We start from the raw sequence: 15,026 nt of genomic DNA on the forward strand, positions 1-15,026 counted from the left end.
TTTCTGCGCTCCATTAACTAACTTTCATTCTCAACCAGCTCTGCTTTCTCCTGCCTCACTTGTGCATTGTTTTGGCTCGCGCTATTTTTAGCCTCGCCGTCATTCGCTAAATCACAGAAGCGTCGACCTCACCACGGAAAGAACACGGATGCCAAGAGTAAAAGCACATGAATGATGTTGGTGACAGAGATTTGTGATGACTAAATGCAGATGCTAATCCTCCCTCCCAAGCCTTTGGATGTATGGCCACTTAGGGTTGGCTGTTGTGTTCCCTTTCATCTACGCTGCTAATCTGCAGGCAGCTCAAGTGGTTGATGAGGCGTTTCACCGGTTCTCAGGGTATACGCAAACAATGCATCCACCAGAGCTCTTTTTGTTTATATTGTGCATACTCGTACATTTGTGTCGTACGTGTGCGCGTGAATGTGTGCGAAGATGCGCCAGTGTGAGTCACAGGGTAGGAATTAAAGCCTGGGATGATCCCTTCTTCGTTGAACAAACACTTCATTTTGACAGATCATTACCTAGACATTATTGTTCATTAGGCGCCTCTGCATTACTTATTCAACACCCCCAGGTCCCACATGCACATTCACAAGCACCGGCATTTGAACAGACACCCCCCTCCATCTCCTCCCACCAAATCTATGGACTGGAGGTGAGACTAGAACAGCCCTGACCACCGATCAGTGGGCATTTTGCTTTTGGTTAGATTTAACAAATTGTGCGTTAACATCAAATTTCTCTGGCTTCCATTCTGAACATTCATTCCCCAGCGGTATCATCACACGCTGGCCACACACCCACTTTACAGATGGTCAGAGTAATTAGATTGTCAATGCGTTTAACAAGAGAGGAGCCGGCAGATTTGCAAACAGAATCCCGATTAAAAGAAGCGTGGCGCTCTTAATACTCGTGATCAGAGAGCATTACATCATGCAGTGGTAATTCAGACGCCTGCTGCTGCGCATGGAGCGGGAGCAACAATGCTAAGTAATGCAGGTCTCCCCCGCAGTAGTATTGGCACTTATTGTGGCAGCATGAGAAATCAACCCCGCCGGCGACATTAATGGGACCACACAGTTCAGAGAGGAGGATGGGGCAGTTTCTGACCCGCCAGGCTTAATCCATCTGTCTGCCCAGCAGATTGGCGTCTTTCCTGTGTACCCTCCACATCACATCCTGCACCCGGCCAGACTCCTCCACCTCTCATCCATCTCCGAAGCGGCTCTCATCCCCTACCTGGGAGAATAAAAAAACCCCGCTCCTGTCTCGGTCGAACACACCCTGGTCATCTATCAGATGGTGATTTTATGGGCTTTCCCCACTACTGGTAGATATTTAGCGGGCCTTTATCTGGCCAGGATGATTCCTTATTGTTTGTGTTTTTTCGACACAAGCGCGCTTCTTAGTCCGACAGCGTGGTGACGAAAAACGGGAATGTTTTATGGAAAGTTATGGCAATTTATTACGCTGAAGGATCCATGAGACCCGAGGGAACAGGGAGCGATAATGAGATTGTTGCGAAAGGATATTGAACATATAACAGATCGAGTTGAGGGCTGTGAGGAGATGTTGAGATAAATGAGTCTAGACTCAAGGATAAAAGCTTAACAGTACCTCCCCACTTAAATCCCACCTTTTCTTTCTGGTTTTGGAGGACTTTAACAGCTGCAGTATGCCTGAGGGTCGGAATTACCATTCAGAAACAAGACCTGGTACCTGGTACTATTATATCCTATTTGCTTCAAGTGTCAGACGTGTTCTTCTTCATTCTTCAGTCACAACAAACTGTGACTTGATTGTAACAAGCTGTTGCATGATTTACCTGGTCACCATTCTTCTGGCTCCGTTCTTTTCTTTTTCTAATCACTCTCTTTAAATCACAGAAACGGTTGTGTTTGAATCTTAGTAGATCATCAGTTTCTAAAATGTGCAGAGAAAGCACCCGACTATGGACGGGTCATAGAGATGTTTAACAAAACCACTTTGGTTTTCCCACCATCAGCCCGTACTTGAAGGACACGTGGTGAATAACAGATGGAAGATTTTGTAATTGACAACAGTTGATTAGGCATCACAGAGGGCACCTCTCCATAATAATCATCAATCTGGATGTAAGTGTGTGGGTGTGTGTGTGTTTATGTGATTTAAACTCAAAGGCCTCAGGGCAGGTATAAAAAGTTAAACAAATACACACACCAGCAATTGAGGATTACAATATGATGCTTTTTATAATTGTTACAGCTTTTCTATAAAGCCCAATTAAATCATTAAGCAGCAGTTCTAATCCTGAAAGATGCATCACAGTAAATCGGAACCTGCAACCACAACCGCGCCGTCACGAACTCGGCGCTCAGATGAGCAGCCGGGTGTGCACGTGACACTCTCAGGGGGCGTCGTCCCTCAGGCATGAGGTGACGTCGGTAGCAGCAGCCCATCTGACACCTGCCAAGAGCTATCCCAGGTTTTAAATGCTCCATGAGACGGGAAGAGTACCTGAGGGGGGAGGTTTGATGTTCTGCCTCTTTTCCCATGAGAGAGCTAAATAAAAACAGTTATGCCAAAGTGCTGTCAAAGAATAATGCAAATGTAAGACAGGAGAGAGGTGATCAGTGGATGTATCCTGAAGGTCACAGACTCGCTCTATCCTGATCAACGGGGACCTTAGAGGGCCAACAGGAGAGCCAGAGATGTTAGGGAGATAGGGAAAGGAGGGCGGGCAGTCACTTTGGATTAGGCTAACTGCTTTGATGGTATGTTCAGATGGTAATGTGGATGAAAGAAAAGGAGGGTGCAGAGGAAATATGATTCTTTCAAACATTCTGATGCTGAGAGGACACAGCTGTTCGGTGCTGTTTGGAGGATTCTTATTTCCTGTCACTCCTCATCATGTTAATATTAACCAACAGCGGTTTATCTTAAAGTAAAAGGCTTTAAAACTGACATTTTAATGCTGATTGGTCAGGATTTGTGTGTGTGTGCCACTCATTTGACATCATCAATCATTCCTTGGACCATATTGGCTGTTTGACTCCCAACAGGAAGACAGTTGGTCGTTGGAGGTCGTGCCCTTGGGTGAATAATGAAAAGAAAGTGCCATTCAGATGTTTGAAGTGCGTTTTAATGCTGCTTAATAAGGACGGTTTCCCTTTCTGCTTTCGGAGGCTGGAGCCTTTTGAAATACCACTGGCGACAGGTTTTTCATCGTTAATCCTACTTATTCCCTCTTTTTTTTGCCGAGGAGCGGAATTGTGCTGCCAGCGAGTCCTCTCTCCACCATGACGACACAGAAATGGTGATAAAAACATCCAGCGGTGAAGGAAAAAAAAAAAACTGGATCAAATCACTCTGCATTGTAATTTGCAGCCTTGTACCGTTGTGTCTCGCACACGCGTGCACACACGCACCCACACACACACACTTCAGGATTATGGAAATCCCAGTGTCCTCTGTTTCTGTTGTTCCGACAGATTTGGATGTGGGACTAACCTCGGCTTTGCCCTGAGAGCCAGATGATGCACGTCAACGGTTTGATGAGGGCTCTCTTTGATTTTCCCTTTCATCTTGCAGCAGCAGACGCCACCTGCATGTTCGCGTGTCTTTTGAGCCCCTGAGTGTAAATAATCCGGTAACAGTGGGTCTTGAATGAATTTCTACTCTCGCACTTACCGTGCACGCTCATGACTTGTTTATTTGTCGCGTTGTCATGTTGTTTTGACCGTCCCATTAACCGAATCGATAACATTTCCAATCATTGAACAACAAAGTGATGGTTTTGTCCTTTTGCATTGGGGTCCACTTAAAGTCCAACCCTGCTCCACTGCACGTGGACTTTCTCAAGATAATTCAGCAAAGAGGGGATGAGCTTGAGAGCTAATTCTCTGAGATGATGCATCAGGATGCAACTGTAATCCCCACTGACATAAATTGGCCGGATTAGTTTCAAGAGTAATTGGATGTCATCTTGTCGGGCTATTTGACCTTGTATTCCTCACTGGGGGACATGTTGAGGCCACATTCACAGGCAGCCTCTCGACCAAAGACTGAATTTTCTCAGGCTGAAATTCTTTATTTTGGCTCTAATTCTCTAAGAACCACCTAACTAACCATGAATTGATCTCTGCACTTAACCCGTCCCTCTTTTTTTTGCACTCCTCCTCACTTTAATTTAGAATCCACCCCTACTTGTCTCCTTTCATTTACTACACACAGGAATCCAATCACCAGCCGATCGTGCGTGTCTGTGAAATATTCAGCTGGTATTAGATGACAGAAAAAGTAGGCCTTTTGATTATTATGGGCCTCACGGTTTGTTTTTTTTCCCCCAGACATACCGTTTATAAATGACCTGCAGTTATAAGTAACTCACCCCTTCTCAAAGGGAAATTGTTGGCTTTTGGCCATTCTACACTGAAAATGTAAATGATCTCAAATAAATCAACCATGCAGGCATTTATATGGTAATGAGAAAAGTAGCCAGAGTACTCTGTATCAGGATGTGGTCATCCATCTGCTGCTCTTAAGGTTCCATCAAATAAGCAAAGTTATACAGCATTGGTGCTTTTAAAGCTCTGGGATGACTAAAAGGTCGACGTCATAACAGATATGGACCAAGTACTTGTCTATTTTTGCACATTCTAGATGATTTCTAGCTTCTTATTCTTGTCACAGTTGCCTGTTTCACATATTAAAACAGTCGCTTTTGCTCTCTGTTAAATTAAATGAATGACTTTCATGTTTCCATCGTGATTCTTATCCAGAGAATCAAGCTTGCAAAGGAAAACTTTAGCCATTTGTTTCATACAGGATTAGTTAAGTGTGGCAGACAGCCCACGGACCTTCATCAATAATGTCACTTTTAAATTGCAAAACTTGTGACTGTCATATTGCCTCTAGCTAAAAATTGAAGGAACTAATTTGAAAGGGAACTGGAGACAGAGCCAGCCAGCAACCAAGGTCAAATGACTAATGGTCCGGAGTGTCACAGTGCACGGGCAAATAACATCACCCATGTAAATATAATATTTCCATCCTGTAATGTCAGTAACGTGTTTGAAGTGTGCTTTATTTCGCTTGAACTGCACATTAACACAAGATTTTATGACACATTTAGATGATCGAGTGGTAATTTTAATGACAGACAGGAGACTTAAAACAGCTATTTCTGAAAACAAGGTCCTCTGGATCAAACAAGACCAGCAGATAAAGCAGATCAGGATGGATGACCGAGCAGACGGATGGAGGAGGAGAGAATGTATCATCCCACATGCGCCTAGCTGACACATTCCCTTGCAAGGGTGCAAGGGGCGTACGATTTTAAATGAAATAACCCCACTGCAGAATGAACACCAGCTCTCAAGCCTGAAACGAACAAGTTAAAGGACGGAGCGACGGGCGGGCAGAGTACAGTATCGAACGTAAATTGCCTGACAAAATTGTGACCAAACGTGGAGCGCAAGCAGGAGCAAGACAATGTGAGGAGAGGATGTGGGTGGGGGGGGGGGGATTCCCTTGTGTGTATTTATAGATAAGATATATCAGAAGCTAATTCAGTGCTCCTGGTGATGTTGTACTCATCTGGAGAACATTAGGACGTGGGACGGGGGGGGCACGGTGGATGTTCTGCGTGAATAAAGGCAGAACTGGAGGAAACTTCTGTTGCATCTGCTGCTGATGTTGATGGAGGCAGGCGGCTCAGAGGTGACTCGCGCACGGAGAGGAACGAATTGTGCCAAAGAGGAAAGAGTATCAAACTCGAATGACTAAAAACCTTCAAAAAAACCGGAGCGGATTAGTTTGATTCTTGCTGTCCTTTCGCGCGTGTGCGTGCGTACGTAGGTGTGCACTCGCGCGCGCTCTTGGCAGCCCGTGCCAGAGAGTGCCGAGCAGAAGCGCGCGTGGCTCACTCCGCTCCTCGAGCCTGAGGGCGCACGCACCCAAAAGAAAGATACAAGCGGCAGGAAATTTCAGCCTTTATCAGACACCAACTATGATTTAGACACAGTCTCGTCAGTGTTCTTCGTGAGGGACGACGGCAACAACACTGGTTGTGTTTTAACTGAGGATCCACCAAACAGTTCGACATTCCGGCGCACACGGGGAAAATGAAGGCGAAAAACCGTGACCAAAGCTTGTCGGACTCCAGAGAGCTGGACGGATCTTATGACCAGCTGACAGGTAAGTGAGACGGGCCGGTGGGTGTCCCGAGTGCCCCCTAGAAACTAAGAAAGATTCAATTTGCCTGGTTTCCACTTCGAATGGAACCCTGAACATCCAACTTCGGCATATATCGCAACCTGTTTTCCATCCCCTGAAATGTGACGTGTAGTTTATTTGAGGGCGCGAATCAAGCCTCAAGTTGATCTGGTTTGCATCGTCAAAGGGGAACTTAAGTTTGAGATTTTTCTTTAAAGATGATTTTTTTCTGAGAGGTGTCACCAGCATGTTGAATCTTTTGTCGGTGTTGCATGTCCGTGTTGTGTAACGCCGTGCGTAATGTTGGTGGATGCTCGGCTTTGGGAGATCACATTGTCGCGGATTTACTGTCGCGGAAAGCTGGTTCGTCTCGATGGAGGCTAAATGTGTTGGTCAGATATTTTTCTGCATCGCTTTGGCTCAGGAATGGTGATACTTGCGTGTGTTTGAGTTTATGGAGATGCGTTTGCGCGCCTCTCCGGTTGTGTTTTCTCTTCTGTGAATTTAATGGATGGCTCTTGGCACAAATGAACCAGACAATCGGCTGTCCCCATCTTTGGCATTACTTCATATTAATTCATTAAAGTCTCTGAAGAAAGTCTGGAAGTGCCGGTCCTGTTGGGTGAGTGCGGTTATTATAGTGTGGACTTTAATCCGGAGGTGATGTTTGATGGGGTTTTATTCAGCGTATGAAAGGAAATTTTAATTAAAGTTCCAAAAGTTGTAGCAGAGATCCATCTTTCTACCCCGCATTTTCTTCAGCAGCAATTGCTCCGTCCACTGACTTTGCCGTGATTTTCTCTCCAGTATGTGCAGATTAACCCGAGATTTACAGTATCAGATTTATGGGCTCTTAAAATGGAACCCGCGTAAGCCCCATTTCTCTGATAAATGCCAGATGCTTAGATAACAATTTGTTGTTTTATGCTTGAGCACATTTGGGGCCTGCAGAGGGCAACTCAGTGTGTTGGAACAGCTGCGTGCTCGGAGTTCAAACAGTCATCATCTCATGCACGACACAGGCCCGCACCACAGGCTGAAGAGCTGCCTCTGCCACAAGTTCCAGATGAAGAAGAGATTGCCTCAGTGAGGCCAGATCGATGTGATTCATGCCGCGATTGCTGCAGACACACAACACTTGTGAAGTGTGTGTGTGTAGTCCAATATTGCCGAGTTCACAAGGATACACTGACACAAGGACCTCAACTTCAGGAGATTTTCTTTCTTCTTAAATCATCACAACTGTGATGCAGGAATGCTCCTCTGTGTCTGACTGTCCTCCAGAAGTCATATTGCATTTTGTACTAGGAGTGTGTGTGTGTGTGTGTGTGTGTGTATGGGGGGTCATTCAGTGTGGTGGAACAATTTACTCCTGGCATACTTTTAATGACTTTTTCAAAGCAGCTGATTGCGCGGTTAATTCATCTTTGTAGACGCTGACAACTCTGAAGCATTCTTAGCCCTGATAGCTCGCAGGGTTATTAAGACCCGCTGCCTCTGGAGGCGGCGGGATGAAGATGTGCTGCTCTTGAAGCTGCTGTGGAGGTATCCCTGCTCTTTTGTTTATGACATTTTTCATCTCGTGGAAGTGGCTGGCCATAAAAATGGTTGCGTGTGTGTGTGTGTGTGTGTGTGGCTGAGTACAGGGAGCGGCTGACAGAGTTTCTGCATAATTCCCAGGAAAATGAAAAAGGTACAGTGCCACAGTGTGATGTAAGGGCATGACTTGTGAAAATGTATTCTTAAGTGGGCTTTTGTGTGGGAAGGACAGCTACAGGTGAGTCATTCTTCTTGCTTAAAAAACAATAAGACAGAGTGTGTGTACAGTGAGTGTGTGTGTGCTGACCTGCGTTGCTTCAGTGTACCAGTGTGGGTGGTCTCCAGTGAAATAACCCTCTAGAAATATCTCCCTGTTAGCTGGCTACACGGTACTGAAGTGTGCCCCACAGTGTGTGTCTATGTGTGTGTGTGTGTCAGTGGGGTGGCCTGGTATTCCCCGTTGTGTATAAGTGCACTAACAGAGATGAGAGGTAATTATAGAAGTGTGGTGCACTAATCTACTCTTCCACCTCAGAAAACACACTCGTATTCAAGAGGAATCGTACAGTAATCCTGACTCTGTCGCTCTCCATCTTCCTGTCTCTCACGCACATTTTCTTTTCTGCAGCTATTACTTCAACATTTTATCTTCTCTCCTGCTCAACTTCCAAAATATTATCTAATAACTGAGTCATAAGTGCATGGCTGAGCTCCAATCATCTCTGTCTCATATAAATAGTGTGTCTGACTTTATATGAAAAGGCCCAGGGTGTTTATGTTCCTGCACAGGGGTTCGTGGTTGGTTACTTAGTTTAATCTGATTAGCACTAGCTACATCTCTTCTTGGGGCCTGGTGCAAATTAAAATAATATTCTTGAGCTGGCACATTCCTGCCTGTGGTCCATTTCCTCTGGTCTTGATGAAGCTGGGTTGTATCCAAACCACGACCTTCCCTTAAAGAGTGGAAGTAAATAGTAAGTTTTTTTTGGGGACGTTTTGGTGAGTCAGGTCCCATCTTATACTGTGTTTCTTTCATGCACATGGGTGGAATGCATTTTGAATTACAGAGCTGTGCATGGAACTCAAGCAGGTTTTAAATGCATCAGGCGAGTTGAAGCTGGTGGGTTTTATTTTCATCTGGAACTCAGCTGCCAGTCAGGTTTCTGCATTTAAACGAGTGGCACCTGGCATGATCACCACTGAGAGCCCGAGATGCTTTGGCCTCCGTTTTGTCGTCCATCTTTATTTACACTCTACGGTGCACACAAGAATAGACCCAGACGGGCAAACATGCTGTTATTGCTGTTTAAGTGATTGAATCTGCAGGCTGCGCAGACCTTCGAGGTTAATTCAGGTGCCATTTCTACCCATTCATTCCGGTCTCCTAAACTGGACGCACTATTCCTTCCAGAACCGTTTCCACATCGCTATTTTTAGCGCTGCTGTTGAAACGGCTGCTTTTCACAAGGCTGCAAAGTAGCGGCAACAAGAAAAGTCAAATCCGTTCTTTTATGGAATCAGAATCATGTTTATTTTGCCAAGTATGTGCACACAAACAAGGAAGTTGTTTTTTGAAACTTGTAAACATATGCAGAATGAGGACAACAACTGATCATTGGTACACTACACATAATAACACACATAATGATACATATAATTAAATCTAACTTATTTAATAAAGTGACCTGTGGATTCAAGTTGGTAAGGAGGAATAGTGCAAAATAACAGTCAAGCAGTCGGGCAAATAGCCTTTGGGTCTGGCTGTGCTGGCATACCAAGTTCAGTCGCCCCCCCCCACAGGGGAGGAGTGAATAAAGGTTGTGTCCATTGTGTACAAGATTCAGATCATCTGCAGAGAGGAAGTGCATCCTCTGTTGGGCCTTTTGAGTTTATAGTGGAAGGCACTTCAGGTCCTGGGAGATGACACTTCCCAGGAACCTGACAGATTCCACAGTGACCACAGCGTTAGCAAGTATGGTGATGGGAAGTAGTAAAGGGGGGGGGGGGGGGGGGGTCCTACCATCTCCGCTGTGGTGACTGGGCTCAGCTCCAGGGTGTTCTGACCACACCAGCTGTTCAACCCCTCGTCTGTATGCAGACTGGCCGCCGTCTCTGCTCAGGCTGATGCCTGCTGTGCCATCTGCAAACAGACGGTCTCTGAAGTGCAGTGTAGAGGGCGAAGAGCGGTACACATCTTTGGGGGGGCACCAAGGCCGATTCTGCCCCCTATCTGTCGGGTAGGTTGGTATCCACTAACATGTTGAGGCTGGATCTGTGAGCTGGGGCACTTTGGTGTGGAGGACTTCTGGGATGGTGCTGATGTTGCCTAAATCTGTTGCCTTAAATCCGCGTCCTTCATGGATTAGAGCTTCCTGTTTTGGTTTAACCATAGTTCTGATGTCGAGGTAAAACTATCGGTTGGCCTCGCACAGGAGCCATCTTGCTGATGGATAAAGAAACTCCCGTAGTGAAAACAATTTACAGTCACTCCGACAACCCGACTCCAGGAATCAGATTGCCTCTGTAATTGAGTCTGTCAGAAGGAGTTTAGCCTGGAGTCACCTTCACGGCATGACGGTTTTCACTGTAGATACAATCGTGATGGCCACTGGCACTAATTAAAAGTGGTGATTTAATGTTATCTGATTTGCCGGGACATGGGTGACACACGGGGATCATTGGGGATCATTTCTGATATCCTGTACTCCTCCAAGTGCCAAAAATGCTGATGGAAGGCGAAATGTGGAGAGATTGCAGGGCTTTACTCCAGTCTGTCTGTCAAATAAATAATTGAAGTATTTTTTTCCATGTTAATGAAGCCTCACTTCAGCCGTCCATCCTGGAATAACTCCCACCTTCGTCCCCCTGTCCTCTGTTTCAGCCACGGCAGCACTGTAGCACTAAGAACCGCGAAAACCGAAGTGGATCCTAATGAGTTTTAATCGTTGAGTGAATCTGAGGAAGGCCAGCTGATCGTTAACTCACCTCTACCCTGCCCCCCCCTCCATCCTCTTCTCTTTCTCTGTGAACCAAATGCCTGCAGGGGATTTGGAGAGAAGAACGGCGGGGGGAAGCAAGGGGAGATGGGAAGGAGTGCAGAGTTTGGCAGGGGGGAAAGAATATTTTCCCAGAGTTAATGAGGAGCAGGGAGGAAGAATCGAAACGTGTTTGATCGTGTGTCTTACAGCTTCTTCTGATTCGTAACATGGAGCCGTCTCCCTGCACAATATCACCAAGCAGTTGGTTGATTGACAGGTCTCAGAGCCTTGTGCCATTTACCGTCTCCGCCACTCATATCGGTCCATTAGCTCAGCTATTCCCTGTTAGATGGATCAGTCTGACAGGGACCGTCCAGCAAACCGTATTTTCTTGTAGGTCACGACCCCATTTTCTGTTTTAAATCACTAAATCAATCCTTTTTTTACATACGTATTTATACACGGAGAGAGATTTATATGGGGAGTTTCCAGGGCTAAGTAATTTGAGAGATAACCTAAGGTCCCACTGGATGACATTATTTATTTATTTATTTTGCAGGGAAAAAATAAGACTATTGCCTGTTGCAGAGGAATTTAGATTCATTTAGATATTAAATATTCAGCATCCACTTTCATTTTAAGTGTAGCGTACTCTTTTATATTACATCTTGTGAAATTCTTTATTTATAGCTGCAGTTATGAGCTGCACAGCCAAGATAATTATTATGTTCAGTTTTCGGTGAACCAATGTGACAACCTTTCCTTTGCATGTATGCTTCCTCTCCTGTAAGTAGATTGCCATCAGGTCCCTCTTCACCTTTACTGCAACTCATATCTCAGTTCTCCAGCTGGATATTGACGCCTACACAAGCCACATAAGCTCTTTAGAGAAGAGCTGGTGTTTTCCAGGTTGCTGGAATATTTAAGGGAGCAGGTTCTAACTTCCAATGCTGTCGGCGTCCTCGTGTCAGCCGGCGGACGGGCCGTCACGGGGACATTTTCTGACCGCTCGGTCTTGATCTCTCCCAGGAGAGGTGCTGAAGTCAGCCAAATTTTCTGACCACACATGCAGCGTGACAAGGTGGAGGGACCCAAGGGTCCAATTTTATCTCCATTACGGTTGAAGATAGGCCGGGTCAGATGGTTTTCAGAAACGCTGAGACGAGATTTTTGTTTTTAAAGGCTCGCAACCTTACTCGTGCTCCCTGTCAGGCAGCCATCTTTAATCCAACATCATATTTGTGCACGCTGACTGCTATAATCACCTCTGCTGCACATTTCTGGTTGGCTGTTTTAAAATCCCCCGTCTCCTCCCCAAGCTTTTGCTTTTTCCATCTGGCAACGGGTAAACCGATTACTCACGCCGCAAACCGACATGCGCGTCTCCCCAGACACTGTGGCCTAGTACCAGAGTGGAGTCTACTAATCAACACGCACGCGCTCACGTGCACGCGGTTGACTGATTGGTAGTGTGACAGCGATGACAGCGGTGAGATTGTTGTGGACCCCCCCCCCCTCCCGAAACTGGAGGTATAGAGGAGGTGTGCTAGATGGCGCCTGTTATATTGTCAGGTACTAGCTGGCAACTTATAAATGAAGAATTATTGCACGCCACAAAAGGGTCGGACTCGCACAGCTTCATAGCCTGAAGGTCCCGAGTTGGATTCCAGGCATTGCCAAACTTACGTGTCTATGTACCTCATTTTTTTTGAGTCAAATTCAGGTTCAACATTTATATTCAGTGTGGAAAGTTCTTGAAAAAGTCTCAAGGTCGCTTATTTTGTCGCTGTGGCTTTCTTTGCACTCTCGAGATGATGAGATGCAGCACAGCCGCAGGTCATTAAGAGGGGTAACGAATATTAATGATGCCCGTATAAAACTCATGAAATGAGTTACGGGCCTGTTGTTGCCGACCTGTGTGTCCATGACTGAGCGAGAACCTGCTAGATTTTGGCGTCAGAGGGGGCGTGGCGGGGCCACGGAGCATTAGCGAACGCCGAGGCACGAAGCATCCGCAAAAGCTTCAGTGTTTGTGTCATTGTCAAGCCATTTTTCGGATTTGACGCGATCGTTTGTTCTGTGTTGTCCAGGCCGCCTCATTTCAGTCTGGAGTCCGGGCAGTTTTTCCCGCTCAAACGTCGCCTCTGTTCTCCGTGTGCAAAACCGGAGTGCTCATTTGCAAATGCTGTGCTGCCTCATTGTAATTCCTGACCAGATCTTGACATTAGGCTGCCACTGGAGTTTGACAAGGAGGAGGCAGAGGGCCATTGCCGAGTCTTCACTTTTCGCCCTCATTAATCTCTGCCCGCAAACTTTTTGGCCTCCACACGCAGTGGTTTAATGAATGAGACGCTCATTAAAGGAGAGTGTCTAGTCATGTATACATATTTATCTGACGGCGTCTCTCTCAACATAGGTTTTAAGCCGGCAAACCAAATAAAACTTAAGCAAATGACTGCAGCCTCAGTTTGCACAGCTCCAGAGCATCCAGCCATCAGTCAGTAGAAGCAACATGCACCTCTCCCGGCGCCCCCACCCGTCAGAAGCGCGCTGATCTGTTGACTCTGAACTATAATACCACAGCTGCTCTCTGTCAGCGCCTGCACGCAGCTAGAAAAGAAGCTCTGTCACCACTCGCCTGCCTCGTAGTCGGGCTTTACGTCCGCCTTGCTAGGGAAATATTCATAACACCTTTTTAATTCTTTCCTTTGAAGCGCTGTATCGCAGCAGTTGCATGTAAACATGTCTTTCAGATTGGATTTGTCTTAAAAACCATCCGTCTGTCACAGTCTAATGCCGCCATGGAGCCATGCAGGAATTGTAGATGCTGTTTCTCTTCTTAATTGTTTGTCAATTTTAGAAACGATTAATCTCCGAGCAGTCGTTTACAGCTTTTAGGACACAAACGTGATGTGATGAGCTCTTAGTTTGAAGACCAAGGGTACTGCCGGAGGTATTTTTACTCACTTAGTCCCACTGCTTCAGTCCTTTGAGAAATATTTTACATAAAATCTTGATGGGACGCCAGCGGGAGATAAAAATAACCTCAATGTTGCCTCATAAGTAACTGCGCGTGTCTGTTAGCATCTGTGTGTGTCTGCAGCAGAGGAGTGAGGAAAGACTTGACAGCCGCTCTTAGTGGAGCATCACAGCCTTAACAGAACCCCTGTGCCTCTTATTTTCTTCAGTCAGAGTTGCAGCCGTCTGGACCCAGTAGGAGCGCCTCCCTCTATCACTTTCTCCTGAATTTGAAAGCAGCATTGTGGAAGCAAAGCCGTGACAGTAATCCCCCCTCCTCTGTTCGTCTCCTCACCTTCTTTACCAGCCTCTCGGCAACAACAAAGCCCGTTTGGTGCCACGAGAAGACAGCTGCCGTGTTGGAGGTTTCCGCTACACTTGCTCAGGCGGGAACGATTATCATATTGTGTTACGGCTGAAGTGTTGAACTTCGGCACACTCGGCTGTCGCCTATACACTCACAAATGGTTCCGCAGGTCCCTTTTCGGGCTTTGTGTGGCTCCACCCTCCATCCTCAGCAGCCTGCACACTTCTTGATGCTGTTTTTGTCGACCTGACTCATCTAATGGATGCAAGTCCTTCATTTTTCCACCGTGGAGTCGGAACCATGTGAAATTTTGGCTAAATACGAACAGATGTTTTTGATTCACTGTATTTTCTCCCCTCCTTTCACATTTAGAGTTGTTTGTCTTCTGTCCTGTCTCGGTACGTGACGGTCCATCTACATTTCGAGTCATTCTTTGTGTGAGTCACACTCGCTTTGAGGGACACGGCAGATTGTTCTTCACTCGTGGTTGGCCTGGGTGGAGGCTGACATTTTGAGCACTGTGCTTTAATGAAGGAAAAATTTATAGGGAAATAAGGCTCGATCATGACTCAATTGCACTTTCTCACTCTCTTATACACACACACACACAGATGTGCACGCGGGTCCAATGTAGGACTGATAAAAGTCTGACATTTGCCACCTCCTCCTCTCCTCCCCGCACTTTTTCTCCTCCACTGCTCCCATTCAGCTGCGTTCTAGTCAGAGAGCCGGTCGGTCTTATCTGGTTCAGCCAGCTGGGTTTGGGATTGGAGATCTTGGGGGTCTCTCTGCCCCTCTGCTCTCCCTACACTAAAATGGGGACAAACGGGGATGGCGATGATTTGGCACGCTTCACGCAAACTCATCAACAAATACAACGGGCACGAGGGGAGCACAAAGGCGGACAAACACGGACGCGTGCGCATACATCCCAATTTTCACAGCGGCGAGTTAAGCAGAAGAGAAGAAGGGATATTGAAGAGAAA

General features: G+C 46.2%; 1 protein-coding gene across 2 annotated transcripts in view; it reads left to right on the forward strand.

Moving 5' to 3' along the window:
- The first annotated feature begins 5,723 nt into the window (after positions 1-5,723).
- The window catches only part of LOC130533725 (Kv channel-interacting protein 2), a 48,549-nt gene continuing 39,246 nt past the window's right edge, over positions 5,724-15,026 (forward strand). The window contains exon 1 of one of the 2 annotated variants that reach the window (XM_057047390.1): positions 5,724-6,180. In XM_057047390.1, coding sequence (XP_056903370.1) covers positions 6,108-6,180 — 73 coding nt within the window. In that variant the 5' untranslated portion in view covers positions 5,724-6,107. The remainder of the gene's footprint in view (positions 6,181-15,026) is intronic. The other variant, XM_057047385.1, reaches the window with a different exon arrangement.

This window comes from Takifugu flavidus, chromosome 11 (assembly GCF_003711565.1).
Source record: "Takifugu flavidus isolate HTHZ2018 chromosome 11, ASM371156v2, whole genome shotgun sequence".
Classification (NCBI taxonomy): Eukaryota; Metazoa; Chordata; class Actinopteri; order Tetraodontiformes; family Tetraodontidae; genus Takifugu; species Takifugu flavidus.